General features: G+C 44.2%; 1 protein-coding gene across 5 annotated transcripts in view; it reads right to left on the bottom strand.

The window, feature by feature from the left end:
- KLHL3 (kelch like family member 3) overlaps window positions 1-16,892 on the bottom strand; it is a 72,812-nt gene extending 55,920 nt beyond the window's left edge. For 2 of the 5 annotated variants that reach the window (XM_038414876.2, XM_043490540.1), the window contains exons 1-3: window positions 16,640-16,892; window positions 5,966-6,085; window positions 2,903-3,009 (exon numbers count right to left, since the gene is read on the bottom strand). In XM_038414876.2, the coding sequence (XP_038270804.1) occupies window positions 2,903-3,009; window positions 5,966-6,085; window positions 16,640-16,653 (241 nt within the window). In that variant the 5' untranslated portion in view covers window positions 16,654-16,892. Of the gene's footprint in view, window positions 1-2,902; window positions 3,010-5,965; window positions 6,086-11,091; window positions 11,627-16,639 lie in introns of those variants that run through there. The other 3 variants (XM_043490539.1, XM_038414877.2, XM_043490541.1) reach the window with 3 other exon arrangements.
- Window positions 16,893-20,633: the final 3,741 nt, after the last annotated feature.

Genomic DNA, 20,633 nt, shown 5'->3' with positions numbered 1-20,633 from the left:
CTCACATCATGCATTGGGCTGAAGTTAAGCTATTACAAGAAGAAAAGGAGTACTTGTGGCACCTTAGAGACTAACAAATTTATTAGATTATTAGATTAATGCTCTAATAAATTTGTTAGTCTCTAAGGTGCCACAAGTACTCCTTTTCTTTTTGCGAATACAGACTAACACGGCTGCTACTCTGAAACCTGCTATTACAAGAGTCATTCAGGAGACCTTAAAATCCAATCTGTTTTATTACTGAAAATTTGGGTTTGTTGGCTCTTTCTCAGGAAGGTGAGGGAGGGAACAGTGTGGCCTCCTGGCAGCTGCTCCTTTAAGAAGAGGAGAAAAGAGCAGATGGCCAAGGTGGAGAGGGTAGTCAAAGATCTCCTATGTACTCAGAACAGCAACAGGAGGAGGGTCAGCAGCTGCAGAGCAAAGAGATACAGTTGGGTGGAGTGGCAGCGCTGACTGCAATTTGAAGAGGGGCAGAATTGTTTGGGGTATAACTGATTTGTTGGAGGCACAGATATGATTTGTCAGGTGGGAGCAAAGATTTGCCAATAGAAATTCAATATGCATGGCCAAAGGGCTTGGGAGCAGAGAGGGTATGGCAGTGCAGGTGTCTTTCAGCTGAGCTACCAGGCTGAGTCTTCAGTTGAGTTAGGTGTTGTGAAAATATTCCATCCCTGTCCTCAGAGACTTGTTCCACTCTTCTTGACCTTTTTGTCTTAACACAAGACCTAATCTTGCCAACGCTGAAGTGTGTGTATAGTTTTGCTTACACAGAATCATAGAACTAGAAGGGACCTTGAGAGGTCTAGTCCAGTCCCCTGAACTCATGGCAGGACTAAGTATTATCTCGACCAGAGGTGGGCAAACTACGGCCCGGGGGCCACATCCAGCCCAGCCCCTGAGCTCCTGGCCCCTCCCCCGCAGCCTTGGCTCTGGGTGGCGGGGCTGTGAGCTCCTGAGGCAGCGTAGCTGCCGAGCCCGTCCTGACGCGGTGCTCTGTGCTGCACGATGGCGGCGTGGCCCGGTTCCAGCCAGGCGGCGGGGCTGTAACGCCTCCAGGCAGCGCGGTAAGGGGGCACGGAGCGGGGGGGTTGGATAGAGAGCAGGGGAGTGGATAGGGGTCGGGCGGGAACAGGGGGTTGAATGGGGGCAGGGCAATCAGGAAGGAGGGGGGTTTGGATGGGGCAGGGGTTCCATGGGCAATCGGGACAGGGAGAAGGGGTGGTTGGATGGGGCAGGGATCCCGGGGGGGCAGTCAGGAATGAGAGGAGGGGTTGGATGGGGTGGTGGAGGGCAGTTAGGGGCAGGAGTCCGGGGGCAGTCAGAGGACAGGGAGCCGGGGGGTGCGGATGGGGCAGTCATCCCGGGGATGGGGGGGGTCCGGCCACAACCTCCTCCCCTAACCGGCTCTCCATACAATTTCCGAAACCCGATGCGGCCCTCAGGCCAGGAAGTTTGCCTGCCCCTGATCTAGACCATCCCTGACAGGTGTTTGTCCAATATGCTCTTAAAAATCGCCAATGATGGACATTCCACAACCTCCTTAGGCAATTTATTCCAGAGCTTAACCACCCTGACAGTTAGGAAGTTTTTCCTAATGTTCAACCTACACCTCCCTCGTTGCAATTTCAGCCCATTGCTTCTTGTCCTATCCCCAGAGGTTAACAAGAACAATTTTTCACCCTCCTCCTTGTAACAACCTTTTGCGTACTTGAAAACTGTTCTCATGTCCCCTCTCAGTCTCCTCTTCTCCAAACTAAACAAACCCAATTTTTCAATCTTCCCTCACAGGTCATGTTTTCTAGAGCTTTATCATTTTTGTTGCTCTTCGCTGGACTTCCTCCAATTTGTCCACCTCCTTCCTGAAATGTGGCACCCAGAACTGGACACAATGCTCCAACTGAGGCCTAATCAGCGTGGAGTAGAGGAGAAGAATTACTTTTCATGTTTTGATTACAACACTCCTGCTAATACATCCCAGAATGATGTTCCCTTTTTTTTTTTTTTTTTGGCAACAGCATTACACTGTTGACTCATATTTAGTTTGTCATCCACTATGACCCCCAGATCCCTTTCCGCAGTAGTCCTTCCTAGGCAGTCATTTCCCATTGTGTGTGTTCGCAACTGATTGTTCCTTCCTAAGTGGAGTACTTTGCATTTGTCCTTATTGAATTTCATCCTAGTTACTTCAGACCATTTCTCCAGTTTGTCCAGATCATTTTGAATTATAATCCTATAATCACGGACCGGGTTTCCAAAGCCTTGGTCTGAGTGCTGTCACTGGAGTCAACAAGACTGCTACGATTTGCTTCAGTGGGAGCAGAATTAAACCAATGCTGAACACTTCGGAACATGTCCATCCCTTGTGTTCAAATGTTTGTAGGACAAGGCCTTTGGACTGTAAGCTCTGAGACAGGAACTTTTGTGGGGGGACGTGTGTGCAATGTAACATACAAATTTACAGCACTGTATAAATGCTTGATATAAATAAATAAAAAAACATACTTTAACATCCCAAATTCTGGTCTAGAAAAATCAAACATCTCACTTCAAATGCTATCTGCCAACCCACATACAATTCCTTCTGTCCCCCACACAGCACAGATCTCCCATGGGAGGGACACATACGGTGGCATCCAACTTTTACCAAGTGCTGCCAGTGTCCTCAAACCTGCACAAGACAAGGTCCCCTGTCCAAAGGGGATTTAGCCAAGAGATATTCAAGTACATTCATTGGTATAAGCAGCTACGGACTTTACTACATTTCTTCTCTTCCACGAAAAGACCTTCGTACAACCCCGAGCCCATACCATCTGCAGCAGGTCTATCGTGAAGACATAATGGTGTGTGTCTTGGACTCTGCAGGGCACACACCACAGAACTTTGTTTGGAGGCAGAAAAGTACCTGTAAACATTGCACAAAAATAGGGGCTGCAGGCTGCTAGGACAACGCGATGGGCTTCCATCTCAACGGCTTCAGCAACAATCACCACATCGCAGAGGAGACGCTTGCTGGAAAACACCAGAGAAGACAACATAGTTTCAGAACATCTGGCCATGCAAAGGGCCCTCTGTAAATACCTTTGGAAAAATGAGCAGAGTTCCTACATCACAAACAAGTGACCTGAATCATCCAGCAAGAACTGACAACTGCTGGACTCTCAGTGGAAGGTTGAAACACAAGGAGACAACCAGCCCCTATCGACTTTTCTTTATGGAGCATATCCTGCTCCCACCCAAAGCAGCAGAGATCCCTGCCAGCAACAGAACTGGACACATTCTGCTCCAAAAAAGGAAGGATTCGGGAGGCTGGCCATAGAGTCCTGAACCCCGAAGTTCAGATTGCCTCCATCTCCCACCATAGAGCAGCCTGGGAAAGGGACAAAGGAGCCTCTTAGCAGCTCTGCCACTACATTGATCTGCCACCCACTTTTCCCCCATAGAGCAGTAGGGGATGCTGCAGCTTTAATCTCTCCACAGCCTTGGGAGGGAGGTGGGATAAAAGGGGAGAGAGTTCCTTTCTTTCCCACATGACAACAGGCCTGGTAGAGAGAGAAGGTTTGATGCTACAGCACATGAACAAACAAAGCATATTCCTCAGGGCTGAATGGCACACAAAGGGTTTCTCGCGTCAGTCTCACAAGCACCACCACAAAGTGCACTCATTCACTGGAGTCTGCTATTCACCTTGATGACCTAGTTTAACACACGAGTCAGCATGGAATCAGCCCCAGTTCTGCCATTCACTCACAGCTTGGCTTTGGGTAAGCTTTTCATGAATCTGTGCGCATTTTTATCTCCCTCTCAGATCTCTCTTTTGAGGATTTGTTAATTGATGTTTGTATATCGTAAACGTTCAGTATTATAAAATACCGAGTCCCTACTTAAGCATCTAGACGCAGAATAAAGGTGCTCATTGACTGTCTCACATTAGGAAAAAAGATCAGGGTCTACAAATCCAGATGTCACTTTCTCTTCTATACAGCTTATTGCGCTTTTGCTTTAGAAAACCCCATATCAAACAAAAAACACATTTAGCCTTCTAATAGACTAGGTACATCCCCTGCATTTTGCGATACTTAATAAAATGACTCCCAAAACGCTGAAGATCACAGATGGAAACATGCAGGAAAGACAACACCTAGAAATAGATAAGAGACTGTGTGTTCCATATTTATACCAGCTCTGATGGAATGGTAGTGGTAAAGGGAGCTTTTATGGGAGCAAAACACAGTGCAGGCTTTGGAGATCACTCACTTCAATCTATCAGGAAGAAATCCAGTCTAGTCCCTCTCTAGGATCCTATCATCTAAAAAGTGTATTTCATGCAAATGAGTTTTCCATTTACATTTAGAAGATGAATGTGCCAAGCAACTAACTCGTAGTCAATAGGTTAGAGGTCTTACTACCCCCCAGAGAGTTTAAATCTAGACTTTCTGTAAGGGATTACTAAAAAATAGGAATTAAATCACTGTTATTCAAGGTAACCATTTCCACAGGCTGTCTGACAGTATTACTGAGTGACAGTTCAAAGCAGCGCACCATACAAACATCAGGATTGCAGACTGCAGAATAGCAGCAGGAGCGAAGAGAAAGCAGTGCCAAGGAGCATGCAAAGATGCAGCCTGAAAAGCATGTGCTTAAGGGCAGATCTAACCTTCTACAGTCAGCCGAGTAACATACAGGATCTAACAAAACACGGAAACCAAGAAAGCAGCTCTGCTCGGGCCTCCAGTGCACTTCAGTTAAAGGTATACAATACTGGAGTTTCAACATAACCGCGGTCACCTGGTGCTCAGCTGCACAAGCACCTGCATTCAGGTCTCCTCATCCCTGTGCCAGCAGAGGGCTAGAGGGAGACTGAAAAGGAAACGCATTCGGCTTCACAGAATTGTGAGATGGGAAGGATACTTCGCATTTCTCTGTGTTATGCCCCCCTACTTGGGCCAGCACGGTGGCATCTGCTGCAGGGGGAGAGGATTCCAGTCCATCTCTTTATAGGAGAATGCATATTTTAAAAGGTCAACCTATTCAACCCGGGGCAGAGAGAGAGAGAGAGTGTGTGTGTGTGTGTGTGTGCGCGTTACAAACACATTTTTCACATTAAATAAATAAAACAGAATAACTGTTTCCACAAACCAAAGACACTGTTTGGTAGGCCAAGGACTCAAATAAGTCACACATATATGAAAAAGTCAAACGCTCACTGAATTTCAATCTGCTTCAAGGGAAGATGGCAGACTCCAAGAAACAAGCCGAATGTCATCCTCTGCCACTGAATGGCTGACACACCCACAGGTATCTTTTAAATGACTAATTTTTTTTAAATTTTTTTAAATTTTTTTAAAAGGCCATTTAAAGTAACAATTCTCCTCTCCCCCACATATACACACTTGATCAAAAATGCACTGGAGTTCTTCTTTGAGCAGTGTGAAGTTTTCAAATTGGCTTGTGGGTGGTGTGGTTTTTTTTGTTTTTTTTATACACTTTGCAGTACAAAGCTGAGATTGAGTGACCGTGAGTCAAAGAGAATGAGAATCCCACTTTAGCAATCCTTGCTCTGTAATTACGTGTAGGTGTGCTCATATCTGTAATATTCTATTATTGGTCTTCAAGCTGTTTGCTCGGTTGAGAATAGAGTGTAGGTGCACTTGTGTGGATTTGCTGTACGTGGTGGGAAACTTTAAACCAATTATTGTTTGTAAACGGCAGATATGGCTCTGAAAATGACAAAGCTGGCTTCTTTTTGACAAAGAGGTAGACAGGTGTGGGTGAGAAGAGCAGCGTTCCTACGTCTACACTTTAGCTGCCTCTTCCTACTGCTTTGCTAACACCCTGTTGCGTGACCTCCTTTTGTGATGAAGCGAATACAGAATATTATTTTTTTAAAGTGCCCCAGATGACTCTCTGTTCTGATCAGCATGTGTCCGATAAACCAAAGATGATGCATTTTACGTGGAAAAAGTACCTCCGTAATTCATTCATGACCTTGAATGCCTTTCCCATGTGAGAAGGATTGACTGTTACCGTGCGCTGGTCCTTCTCCTTATCTTCAGCTTCATCAGGTGACTGGGAACTCTGTTTGATGCTGAAAATGAGGATAAGAGGGAAGGGAAAGTTTATGCTTTTTCAGTGTTGTTAAATCCAGCATAACTGAATTTAAAGATAGCAATAATTTATGTTAATATAGCAAGCTCTGTTCTGAAGGATCCCCAATGCTTTACAGCTTACGGCCCAGCTCCTGCAAACACTTGCGCATGCAAGTAGTACAAACAGGACAACTTTCATGTGTAGAGTCACAGACACTCATCCTTGTCTCTAGGATCAATGTCCGTATAAGGAAAGTTTTGCTGAAATGCAGCTACCGCTGGTTGGTTAGATGGTCACAGCCAACCAGACAAGAGTGGGGAGGGGAAGAAATGTGAGCCAAGCACATGAGGACAAATTCAAGTCTAAGGATACATTTAAACTTCAAGCTGGGGGTGTGATGCCCTGCTTCAGGAGACACACTAGCTCTGATCAAGCTAGTGCACTAAAAATAGTGTGGTCGCAGCAGTGCAAGGGGCAGGAAAGGCCAGCTGCCGCGAGTACATGCCTATAGTCTCTGACGAAAACATACTTGGGGTGGCTAGCCCCTTCCACTGCTCACGCCCGCATGACTATGCTGTATTTTTAGCATGCTACCTCAATTAGAGCAAGTGCAGGTATGCTGAGTTGGGAATCACATGCCCAGCTCAAAGTGTGAACATACCCTGAGGGTGTGCTTTCACAGTCCAGTTAATCTGAGTGATCACTCATGTGTTAAACCTAACACAACACATGTCCACAAAAATCTCTAACCCGAGTTAAGTGCTGCTTTAAGGTCGAGCTAGCTGGCCAATCGGAGAGTGGGGAGCGTGGCTTGAAGTGCAAGTGATTCTGGTGCTCGAGCTGGTAATTCAGTGGGGATGCAACAGCTAATCCAAATCATTGTGTAACTCTAATGTTGCTTTGCAGCGTGGTTGCTCTCACTGGAGCTGGGCTAGCTCACCTGCAGTAAGGAGACTTGCCACCTGCCCAGGTTTTTCCAGGATCATCACTTTTTGAGGCAGCTGTCCCAGGAAATCTGCGAGTCTTCTCAGGACATTAAAACTCCCAGGTTGTGGGGTGTTTTGTTTTGTTTTGTTTTTTAACCACAGCTGTGTAATAATACACCACTCTGAGCCTGCTCAGAGACCGGGGCCGCATCTGCGCCACAGAAAGATGGCACAGCGCACCAATGAGGGTGAGCTCCAGGGACAGACTCGCGTGGCTGAGGGGGAGGTGGTGGCCACAGCAGAACGGCTGCAGTGTTGGACTGCCCCTGGGACGGCCTGCCTCTGCTGACCAGCAAATGGAGCTTGGGAGCCCAGCTTGTGGGGAAGTGAGGGGCTTGTCTTGGGGACCCACATGTTCCTCCCCCAGTGCTGGGAGGCAGGGGCAAACCCTGCAAGCTGTCCTATGCTCTGGCATAATGGTGGGGCAGTTGGATCTCCGGCATTAAGTAACAGGTATGTCCTGGGTTTTGTATTTCATAGGTGGCAGCGCACAGTAACACAAGTGTACTAACTCCAGCTAACTACTACAGTGAAGACAAGCCCTGACAGGCTCTGATTCAGCAAAGCACTTGACCTTAAAGTTAAGCAGGTGCTTAATTGCCTTGCTGCATAGGTATAGACTTAAGCACAAGGGGGCCAGTGTCCACACAGAGAGCAGGACTGTGGTTTTTCCATCTCATCTGAAAGAAACATGCTCACAGTAGATTGCATGGAACGCACTCTACAGCGATAAGTCAGAAAATTGGAATTGAAATTATTTGTCCACTGTATTAGTTTAGAGGTCATGCCTCATTCTGTGTTAAGTTTAGAAAACAGGGTGTAGTGCAGGTGAGGCGTACAGGAGGGATTATTAAACTAGAACCTCCTTTCAGGACGGCAAGCAATACAAGCAGAAGCAATTTTGCCCAATGTGATCTGTCTAACAAGGATCACCCTAATCTGGAAGTTTAAGGCACATCAGTGTCCTCATTACCTTGTTCAGAGAATCGCCTCTCTGTGCAAGATTGACATTAGGTCAACACCAGCCTCTATGATTCAGACGTGTAAAATTACTCTGAGCTCAATGTTTCAATTTTATTTAAAAGAAACAGAATGAGAGACTGCTACTCTATTTAAATCCATAATCCTTTCTCCAGGGTTTTCAAAAGCCAAACCTTCCCCTCCAGTACATGAACCCAATCATGAAGAACCCAAAAGTGCAAGTGATTTAACTGATTTTCAATTCTAAAGCTGGGATAAATGTAGGAAGAAAATGAAGCCCATTGGAGGTCCATAGCAAAACTCCCATTGACATTACCACAGCCTGGATTTAACCCAGAACAGTACAAGCGGATTATTAACATTAACACTTAATATTTTAAGGTGATTTTAGTAATATTGTTAAATGCTTACAACACTTCTGTAATGTGGACAGTTTCTATTTACGATAGTGACACTGTCCATTAAAAAACAATTGTCTGATTTTTTTTTTTAAAAAGCCTATTGTTACAAGTAATCTCCGATCTTATTACTGAATGATTATAGGAAAAAATAGTTTTCTATGTTTCTAGTTTGCTTACTTTATGCATTTGACAGCACTCGGCATAAAATCAATTCCACAGTTTCCCCTGTGTAAATCAGTGCCAGCTAATTTCACCTTGTGTTTGTCCGGACTTACACACAGCCACATGAAAGAAAGTGCCTATATTTAAAAAAAACAAAAACAAAAAAACACAAAACTGGGACTGGTCATTCTAGAGCAGCCAAAGTACTTGAAACTTCTCTGAAACATCGAATTGTCAGAAGAAAGCTTTGATTGTCAATCTTGTATCCATATTACCCGCAAAATTACCCTCTGAATGACAGGTTAGAGGTGGGAAATATGTTTCCCCTCCTCCTCCAGTTTGTTGACTTTGTCCATTTGACAGCACTAGACTAGATATAGGTCACTGACTATACACCCTACCCCAGGCCCTGAAAAAGGACATTTACCAGCAGCAGAGCTGAGAGTGAAACTGAAAACAAACTAGCTGCAAGCACATGTATAGATGCACACAGGGAACACAGTGGGACTCAGAGCAGTAGGGTGGCTTAGGGGCATTGCTTGTGAGTGTGCACAAAAACCCTTCTTATAGTATTGCCAAGTCCAAGCATTAAAAATTCCTGAGACTGGTTTAAAAATCATGAGATTTCAAAACTACTACATTCAGGTCCTTTTTATTTGCCTTCTGGTACTGGAGCCTTTAAATTGCACATTTTCAAGCTTTTCTCCGCCCCCCATGAGAGCTAGCAGCTGGAGGGAATGAGGGGGCGAGGTTATTAAACATGAAAGCTGATATTCTCATATAATTAACTGACTCCAGGAGTTGGGGCTATAAGAAAGCCATCCAATATCCTGAGGCTCACCATAAAATTGTGAGAGTTAGCTGAATAACCTTAGTGTTGCCAACATGTTTAATAATTTTTGAAATCAAGACATCCCATTTAAAGGGTTCTCTCTCTCTCAAAGGTGTATTTTTTTTTAAACGAGTCAGTTTTTAAGAAGATTCAAGTTGACAAGAACCTTTAACATATCTGTGAAAATGACAAGATTTCCAGTTGGGCTTGTTCTTTAACATAGTGAGAAGGCTTAACTATAGAATGAAGATTTATGATGAATATTTAAGGATGATGTGTGAACTAAAGTGGATGTGGTTATGTGCAACAACTCAAAAAGTATGCAAGACCGGCAGCAGAGGATTCCCCTGGTTTAGGCAAATCCCCAAGAGGCGTAAAGCCAATGTAGCCAACTCTATGCCACCTGCATCCTAGCTACCCTTAGCCAACAGAGCAGTCCCTAGAAGTTTTTAGCCTGCTCTAAATTCCAGTAGGTACCACATCGTTTCCCATCTCAGGGGAAGGAGAGATTGACCACAACCCCTCTTCAATTTGAGGGGCTGCTACCTGCAATTCTACATATTCTCCCAGCCTCTCTGCAGCTCCATCCCTCATCCAGCCTCCAATTTTTGAAGACTCCTCTTCTGTGAGCAGCCTCAGTTCCTACCTCCAGTGCCACTCAGAATTTTCCCAAGCAGAAGCAGCCCTGACCTCAGAGTTTCCCCAAACAGCAGCAGTGAAATTAATTAGAGTTCTATTTAAGATGCTGCTCTGGCCCAAGCAGCAACAGGTACCCTAGCAAGGTCTATCTGCAGGCTCAGGTGAGATCATGGTTCACACATCATATTTCAACTACAAAAAAAAACCCAACGTTGATTTCTGCAGAAATCAGCCTGAGCCCTTTCCTCTCCTCTCCATTCATTAGGTAAAATTCCCCAATTACCAATGGGATTTTCAAGCCACCCTCTATTAAATGGTTTCAGAGTAGCAGCCGTGTTAGTCTGTATTCGCAAAAAGAAAAGGAGTACTTGTGGCACCTTAGAGACTAACAAATTTATTAGAGCATAAGCTTTCGTGAGCTACAGCTCAATGCATCCGATGAAGTGAGCTGTAGCTCACGAAAGCTTATGCTCTAATAAATTTGTTAGTCTCTAAGGTGCCACAAGTACTCCTTTTCTTTTTCCTCTATTAAATGTGGTCCATTATAACAGTAAACTCTGATCCTCTACCCTACCCATAAATACCCAAATAACATGGCCCTTTTCCCTATCAATAGCTTCTTACTTGTCTACCAGCAGCAACAACAAAGAGGCCAAATCCTGCATTTCTCTCACACCCAAATCTCCCACAGAATCCAATGGAGGAGGCCAGGGGTGTATGCAAAATCAAGGCCATCAACTCTTCTGGACAGAATTTGATCATCCTCTGCCTCCACTAGCTAGGGCAAGGCAGAGGCAATACATTCCTGCAGCATGCATATTTACCGGCAGAGTAGGGGATGGGGTGGAATAAAGCTTTTACTGGCATAGCTTTCGAACAGCTGCTCTAGCCACAAGCTAGTAATGCAGCTCATCTGGCATAAGCCCCAATAAAACCTTATCACGCTTCTAACCAATCACAAGAAAGGTATTAAAGATACATTTTACAAATCTCAGAACTTTACCACTGCTGTGTGTGTGCATCTGACTATAGAACTCGGCTGCCTTAGTTACCAGCAGTAACTACATCAGGTGGAAGAAGGAAGGAAAATCAAAATATTGCAAATACACAAACTTCCTGAGAGCTAAACTATCCCCTTAGCAGACACATGGGCTGAAAAACTCAAAGGGTGAAATCCTGCTCCCGTCAAAGTTGATAAGAGTTTTGCAATGGACTTCACTCCGTGAGTTTGGACTTGCAAAGTTTTCAGCTGATCCATCCTTAGAGGGGGGAAGGGCATGTTTCCACATGCACATTCCACAGAATAGTCAAGAGGTTCAGCCTACTGAACCACTCAGCTTCCCGAGGTTCATGCAGACAGTAGGGGATATGGCCCTGGTTTCTATGCAGGAGCAGCTGCTGTACTGCTTCCTGCTCCTCCACGCAGCATCTGCATCAGAGCAGCTCCAGCAGGGACCAAAACGCCACCGTATTCCTATTAGATCCTGCGGCTGGCAAAACCACCCCACCCCCAGAAGGGGATTTTATGACGCAGAGGTAAAGAGCAGTCAGTCAATAAGAACTATACCAGGAATCCCCATACATCTCCTGGAGAGGGAAGAAAGAAGGATGCCACAGAAGGAAGTTGGGAACCCGCATTGCCTCTGATCTGCCATCTCTCTAACCACAGAAGGATTTCCATGGCATCAGGGAAGGCACCATGCAAGCTTCTTCTTCAGCCGAAACTGATGAATAGTGTTTCTGCTACTGCTGCAAAGGATTCCGTGAAGAGCTGCGCTCCTTCAAAATGGCTGCCGTGCCCTATTGTTCTCAATGAGACTGAAGCTAAAAGTGCCTACTTTCAAACAGGAGTGGAGCCAAGCTGCCCTCAGGGAAGATGGTGGCCAGCAGGACTACAGACACTTATGGACTAACCATAATTTTATGGTTGTGGCACAATGTTACTACAGAGGGCAGAGTTAAGGTTGTTTGGGACCTTAACTGTGCATTTCCATTCCTTGACATGTCAGCTTTCTTAAAATTTAACCTGAATTCTGAATTTCCTGGATTTGTAGTGCCTATTAATGGGATAATTACAGCATCCTTGTAATGATTTTTACCCTTAAGTTGCTAACAGGCACTCAGCCTTTACTCCAGTCTAATGTAGTTTGATCTGGGAACTAAATAGATATTAAATTGCAGTCCCCTGACTTATAAAGCTAAGAAAGAATCTGTTTATCAAGATAGAACTGCTATCCATATTGACAGAGCGGTCTTCCTTTTTTTTTTAATTATGATAAATGGATATCATAGCCAAAAAATAAATGTTTTGATCTTTAATTTTAACTGAAGGAAACAAAGCAAGTATAAAACAAAAAGAGGAACAATATTTTACATCTAGAATGAGTGGCAAGAAATACATGGAAGCAAATGTATTTATTATTATACCCAATATTTCCACCCAAGAGACAAGTTAACACCCATTCTACTAGATGTCAATGTTACAATACATATAGAATGTATGTAAGATGTCAATGTTACAGTACATATAGAAGAGATTGATAATAGCTAGCTATGAAAGAGAGAGAGAGAGAGCACGCACGCTAGCTAATCTTTATTTTTTTTTAAGGCCACATGAAAATAAAATAATTTTAAAGACTATGGGCTAGGACTGTCAAAGGAGCTTAGAGAAATTAGCTTGCCAAATATCCCCAATACTCAATAGGAGTTTGCCACCTAACTCCCTTTGGCATCTTTGAAAATGCCAGCCTTGATGGGGGGAGGCGGATTTTGCAGAGGATTTGAAAATAATGAAACAGAACTGGATAGTTCTGCTCCTCTCCCACATTTAAAAAAAAAATCAATATAAGGAAAGGATTTTTTGTTTTTGAGGTAAGTAATATTTCCCCTATTTTGTTAAGGCATTTTTAGCATTGCCTATTACTACAAAATGGATACACAAAATTTGGTAACATATGCAATTGGAGTATATTGCAGATATGCACACTAGAACCCCAAAAGAACATTATTTTGAGGAACGTGGACTTGATAAAAATCACAAAGATAAAGAGTTCCACAACATAGGATAACAACTTTTACCCTAATTAAGATAATTATTCAAATTCAACACCAATATCACAGTTGCTTTGCGATGCAAATATTAAACTTCTCGGAAAAATACTATGAAGACATCACCATCTTTATGCAAAATCATCCAAAGCCATTATTTTAAATTACAATATTGGAAAATTTAGGTTTTCAATAATTATTCTGTATCATTCATATTATTTTTTTGGTTGAACAATAAAATGTGTCTAATTTCATCAGAGGTATAGAACACACATTTTGATCATCCAGCTGTGTAGTTTTGCCAGACAAAGAATGGCCATACCAGCATTGACAAAAAGAGAACTGTGATTTCAAAGTAAGCAATTTAGATTGCCACACATGACTGGCTTACACAAAATCTCCCGTTCTGCAAACATTTAGGCACATGAGTAACTTTACACATGTAAGTAGCCCCACTGAACAGCTCACATGTGTAAAAGTTTCTCAAAAATACAAGCGTTGGCAGGTTTAGGACCTACATATGGCATGACCTGATAATAAAGTACTTTTTTTAAAAAAAAATTTAACTGAGTGGGAAAGAAAGAAATTAAAATCCAAATAAGAAAGTTAAAATAGGTCAAACTTGAGGCCTATACTATCTTTTTCCAAGTTTATAAAATGTTCCCATCAAAATTCTAAGCACATGTACAAATATTAAAACAAAGCCACCACAAAAACACACACAGAAATAAAGTACTTGACAGAGTCCTTTTTGAAGAGCTATTCATTCCACTTTTCAGTGTGTAGGATGTAGCTTTTGTGGAGTTCAACGGGACGTGCACTTCTAGAATGTGAGAACCTGACATCTCTCAACTGCCTCTTCAGAGGGGCCATAAATCCAAGGTCCTCACAGCCTGGATTCATTGAAGAGCCTTCCATCCCTACCCTGAGAGGAATGGTGTGTAAGCCACAGTTTGGATAATTATATTCAAACCAACTAAGTCCCCCAGAAGTTTCAGTGGGATTCTTCAGTTTCAAAGACTGAGGGGATATGGAGATTGTTCTTAGGGAGTGAAAAAGCATCTCAACCAGTCTAAAACAAAACTGAGCCAAACTGGTTATTATAGGGACATTTATGTTTGTACAGTGCCCAGAATGATCAGGGCCAAGTCCGTATTTGGGCTTTTGGGCACTACCAGAATAGAATTGATTAACAAGGATGATAATGAATTGCCACTCTCCACTGGATGAGCACATGGCCTCAGCTTCCTCTCCTGTCAAGGCTCAGACAACAGATTCACTTTAAAAACTGCAAGAATTTGACACAAGTTACATGGGCAAGTATCTAAAATACCTCTGAGATTTAAATATACTAATGATTAACCTCTACAGCTGGCCATTTAAACAAACACTAGATCTATTCTAGAATATATTTAACTGCAAGAGAGATCACAGGCTGAAAGTTTTGTTTTGAACATTAAATATACAAACAACTATTGAGAGACTCTTAATAGAATCCTGCCCCTTGCTACTTTGGCTGCAATGAGAATGTTGTTCAAGGACTGCAGCCAGATTTCATTTTAGGTACAGTATGTTGGAGAAACAACACATCCCACATCCCAAAAGGCAGTAGTTCCATCAATATTATTTAGTGAAAACTTTCCCCATACACAAAGGTCACCAGCACAACTTGGAAAGGGAGCACTCCGCTGATTTTTAGGTTCTAGAAGTTTAAGTTTCTGGCTTCAAAAAGTCACAGGGTCATTCAAAGAAGAACACCTACAATAATTGTATATACCCCTCTTCTCTAGGGCATTCCCATGCAACAATCACAAGATGCCACCTCTCATTATTTGCACTATGTTCAGTGGCTATTAAAAGCTTAGCTTTTTCTTAGAAAACTACAGCAACCAAGGTACGACAGACAAAAACAAGACTACACAGGAAACAGTTAATGGCCCATCTACCCTATGATATATAGATCCATCCTGCTGTCTCCCTCTACCTGTCATAAAACACAGCTTGCTGGTTTTGGCTTACAAAGGATGTGTAAATATACACACGGTATGATTTGCAAAATTCATAAACTTTTGTTTGTTAACTACAAAAAGCACTAAATGGGTGCCACTGGGTACAAGTCAAGATTTACAGAACTGAAATCAACTAGCTGAAATTAAAGAGTGAAGCGAACACTAAATCAGAGTTTAAAATTTTACTGGTAGGCTGCACTACATCAACCCACGTTAAATTTCCAGCTCAACTCCGCATGTTCTTTAAATGCCTGCGTCAATCAGACAAAATGCATTCCAACATCTCATTAAAAAAAAAAAAATCTTTTTTATGGCAAGTTTTGCATGGAAATAAATTCCCTTCACTTCTGAGCACAGTTTTTAATCAGGTGACGTAACCTTCACCTATGACATTGCAATGTCTAGTAATTAGAAGATAAAACAACATATTTTGTGCAGGGGATTGGGGGAAAAAAAAGGCCTTGCAGGAACAGGAGCCTGACATGCTTCAGAACTAAGGTGAATTATCACAGGAACATTGAGAATCAGCCCTTTACTTAATCACCACTTCTTGCATGCCAATGAGTGCCACTGGCTAAGTGATCTGGTTCTTACAAGTCACACATCTCACATTCTTGCTGATAAGCTTATGCAACTATAAAGTAAGCTTAATTTCAAATTTCAGAGTAGCAGCCGTGTTAGTCTGTATTCGCAAAAAAGAAAAGGAGGACTTGCGGCACCTTAGAGACCAACAAATTTATTAGAGCATAAGCTTTCGTGAGCTACAGCTCACTTCATCGGATGCATTTGGTGGAAAAAACTGCATCCGATGAAGTGAGCTGTAGCTCACGAAAGCTTATGCTCTAATAAATTTGTTAGTCTCTAAGGTGCCACAAGTCCTCCTTTTCTTTTTTTAAGCAGAGATCCTTGTATTGCACAGGTCCAAGGTCCCCCAGTTCAGACGCTTACAACAGGGGGATTTTAAATCTTGAAAGCACATACACGCTCCACTCAGAGATCAGAGTAGCAGCTGTATTCGCAAAAAGAAAAGGAGGACTTGCGGCACCTTAGAGACGGACACGTTTATTAGAGCATAAGCTTTCGTGAGCTACAGCTCACTTCATCGGATGCATCTTTAGAGTTGCATAAGCTTATGCTCTAATAAATGTGTTCGTCTCCAAGGTGCCACAAGTCCTCCTGTTCTTTTCACTCAGAGATCGTTACCCTGGGACACTTCGTGGGAGGAAGCGCTGGGGGGGCGGGGGGGGGGGAGGAAGCAAACAAAAAGTGCCCAGCGGGGTGGGGGGGATGTGAGTGAGGAGTGTCTCAGAGCGACCCAATGCAAAATCCTGCCTCGCCGGGGAGAGAGCCGGGACCCTTCATTCCGCCCCCATGAAGCAGGGAGTGTGGCACTTGCCAGACAAGCGCATGGCTACAGGGCGTCCCCTGCACGGCGTGCCCCGCCAGCCCCAATGCAAACCCAAAGGCGGCTGCCCTGCCCACACACACACATACCTTTCATCCTCCATTGTGCGCAGCCGGACGGGAGCCTGCACTCTGCATGCACCCCAGTCCCCCTCGCAGTCCTGCGGCCGCTTGCCGGGAGCGGGCTGGAGGGCGTAATCCGTGCCTGCGATTCGGCACGGCTGCAATCGGAGCTGGCCCCCGCCTGCCGCCCCCTTCCGAGCGGCTTCCTCTCACTCGCTCCCAAAGCGGCCGCGGCTCCGGCAGCCGCCGCCGCACGCCTTACCCAGAGCTCCCTGCAGCCGCCGCCGCCCCCAGCTTGCTGCTGGGTCTCCCGGCAACTGCAACAGCAACGGCGGGAGCGGCCTTGCGCTTCCCAGCGGCTGCCGCTGCACGTTGCCTCCTCCGGTCGCCTTAGCGCCAGCCTGGGATTTTGGGTCAAAGGGGAAGAGGGAAAGGTTCTGGCGCGCCCCATCCCCATCCCCATCCCCTCCGGCTGCAGGGAGCCTAGTCCCCCCCCCCCCCCCCGCACACACTCCTCCACTGCCACAAGGCACTCGTTAAAAGGAAAGGAGGGCTTGTGGCACCTGAGAGACGAACACATTTATTGGAGCGTCAGCTTTCCCGAGCTACAGCTCGCTTCACCGGGTGCATGAAATCTGTGAATAAAATGCACCCGCTGAAGCGAGCTGTAGCTCGGGAAAGCTGACGCTCCAATAAATGTGTTCGTCTCTCAGGTGCCACAAGTCCTCCTTTCCTTTTTGCGAATACAGACTAACACGGCTGCGACTCTGAAAGGTACTAGTGAAAAGGAAAGGAGGACCTGTGGCACCTGAGAGACGAACAAATTTATTAGAGCGTAAGCTTTTGTGAGCTACAGCTCACTTCATCAAATGCATCCGATGAAGTGAGCTGTAGCTCACAAAAGCTGACGCTCCAATAAATGTGTTCGTCTCTCAGGTGCCACAAGTCCTCCTTTCCTTTTTGCGAATACAGACTAACACGGCTGCGACTCTGAAAGGTACTAGTGAAAAGGAAAGGAGGACCTGTGGCACCTTAGAGACGAACAAATTTATTAGAGCGTAAGCTTTTGTGAGCTACAGCTCACTTCATCAAATGCATCCGATGAAGTGAGCTGTAGCTCACAAAAGCTGACGCTCCAATAAATGTGTTCGTCTCTCAGGTGCCACAAGTCCTCCTTTCCTTTTTGCGAATACAGACTAACACGGCTGCGACTCTGAAAGGTACTAGTGAAAAGGAAAGGAGGACCTGTGGCACCTTAGAGACGAACAAATTTATTAGAGCGTAAGCTTTTGTGAGCTACAGCTCACTTCATCAAATGCATCCGATGAAGTGAGCTGTAGCTCACAAAAGCTGACGCTCCAATAAATGTGTTCCTCTCTCAGGTGCCACAAGTCCTCCTTTCCTTTTTGCGAATACAGACTAACACGGCTGCGACTCTGAAAGGTACTAGTGAAAAGGAAAGGAGGACTTGTGGCACCTTAGAGACGAACAAATTTATTAGAGCGTAAGCTTTTGTGAGCTACAGCTCACTTCATCAAATGCATCCGATGAAGTGAGCTGTAGCTCACAAAAGCTGACGCTCCAATAAATGTGTTCCTCTCTCAGGTGCCACAAGTCCTCCTTTCCTTTTTGCGAATACAGACTAACACGGCTGCGACTCTGAAAGGTACTAGTGAAAAGGAAAGGAGGACTTGTGGCACCTTAGAGACGAACAAATTTATTAGAGCGTAAGCTTTTGTGAGCTACAGCTCACTTCATCAAATGCATCCGATGAAGTGAGCTGTAGCTCACAAAAGCTGACGCTCCAATAAATGTGTTCCTCTCTCAGGTGCCACAAGTCCTCCTTTCCTTTTTGCGAATACAGACTAACACAGCTGCGACTCTGAAAGGTACTAGTGAAAAGGAAAGGAGGACCTGTGGCACCTTAGAGACGAACAAATTTATTAGAGCGTAAGCTTTTGTGAGCTACAGCTCACTTCATCAAATGCATCCGATGAAGTGAGCTGTAGCTCACAAAAGCTGACGCTCCAATAAATGTGTTCCTCTCTCAGGTGCCACAAGTCCTCCTTTCCTTTTTGCGAATACAGACTAACACGGCTGCGACTCTGAAAGGTACTAGTGAAAAGGAAAGGAGGACTTGTGGCACCTTAGAGACGAACAAATTTATTAGAGCGTAAGCTTTTGTGAGCTACAGCTCACTTCATCAAATGCATCCGATGAAGTGAGCTGTAGCTCACAAAAGCTTACGCTCCAATAAATGTGTTCGTCTCTAAGGTGCCACAAGCCCTCCTTTTCTTTTTGCAAATACAGACTAACACGGCTGCGACTCTGAAAGGTACTAGTTATTACCCTCACCTCTAAGACCTTGGCGTGGCTCGTCCTACCATAGGCACCACGGATAATGGTCCCCAACACACACACTTCCCGCTCAAATCCGCTGCTGTCCCTTTTAAAGGCTGTAATTCACACAGTAGAAATAATCGCAAACGTAAAAGATAACGAATCAACAGATCATGGACCAGATCTGATTGTAATGGCTATTAAACTATTCAAATTAATTGCTTTTGAGCAAATCCATGTAGGACATCCCACAGTGCTTGAGGGGAGACTGTTATTCACAGATTTCATGCATCCGATGAAGTGAGCTGTAGCTCACGAAAGCTTATGCTCTAATAAATTTGTTCGTCTCTAAGGTGCCACAAGTACTCCTTTTCTTTTTGGGCCAGAAGGGATCATTGTGATCATCTAGTCTGATCTCCTGTACTGCCCAGGCCACAGAACTAGCCCAAAATAATTCCTAGAGCAGATCTTTTAGAAAAACATCCAATTTTGATTTAAAAATCGCCATTGATGGAGAATGCACCAAGACCCTTGGTAAATTGTTCCCATGGTTAATTACTCTCACTGAATTTAGATCAGTGACATCTTCTGAAGCAGATCTAGCTATATATGCTCTCTCTTCTATCATTCCCATCTCCTCAGTATCTGAACACCTAGTCTCCGGGGGGAGGAGACTGGTCAGGGGCATGACTAGTTATGGGCCCTATAACTACAGGGATCCCAGATATATAGGATGACCAGAGAGCAAGTGTGAAAAATTGGGACTGGGGGTGGGGGTTAATAGACACCTATATAAGACAAAGCCCCAAATATTGGGACTGTCCCTATAAAAATCGAGACATCTGGTCACCCTACAGGTATACAAGCACGAGGCAGCAGACATGGCTGCATTGTACCAGTGCTGTGCCCTGCCCCCAAGTTACAGGTTTCCCTCACTCTGCAACCCCCACATGGTGCCCCCATTCACACTCACTTATAGAGAGCAGGGGCTTAGCCTCTAGCTTCTATTTTAATAAAAATACTTAGAAAAGGTCCAAAACACGGCAATAAAATGACTAAACTACAGTGATTTGGACCACTATTGTCAAATATTGTCACATTTGACTAAGGACATTTCCTTTCTCAAATGCTTTTCCCAATGGTTTGCCCTATTGTTTCCTTTTTAAAAGAGCTCTGCCCTCTAGGTCCATCTTTGCCAAACACCCACCTACATGCCATGTAAGGTAAAATTAGGATGCATACACCAAAAATAACCTACAACCCAACTGGACACTGATCTTATGGTCCTAAAGAGCACAGGAAACACTATCAGTGGTTTTTATAAGCTTATTACAGTATATTTGGCTATAATGCAGAATACTCTATGATTTCTTAACAAGAGAGGCCAATGGGGTATTTAGCCCTCCCCTAAAGACACACAGTATGCATAATATACCAAGCCAACTCTAACCCACTCTATGGTAGAGAAGATGCTTCTTCTGGACTCCAGGTGCAAGTCAGTTCATGCCCTGAAGCATGAGATTCAGTAACACTTGCTATGTTTACCCCCAGCTAATGTAATTGCAGATGCTATTCCTCATTTTAATCATTAATTGTATTAAGTTTTTTTCCTCCATCATACTCTCTGGCAGTTAGTTCCAGAAACTAATGTATAATTAGCACAGAGAAGTATTTACTTTCT

This window comes from Dermochelys coriacea, chromosome 8 (genome assembly GCF_009764565.3).
Source record: "Dermochelys coriacea isolate rDerCor1 chromosome 8, rDerCor1.pri.v4, whole genome shotgun sequence".
NCBI lineage: Eukaryota > Metazoa > Chordata > Testudines > Dermochelyidae > Dermochelys > Dermochelys coriacea.
This window is presented reverse-complemented; position numbering and strand designations above follow the sequence as displayed.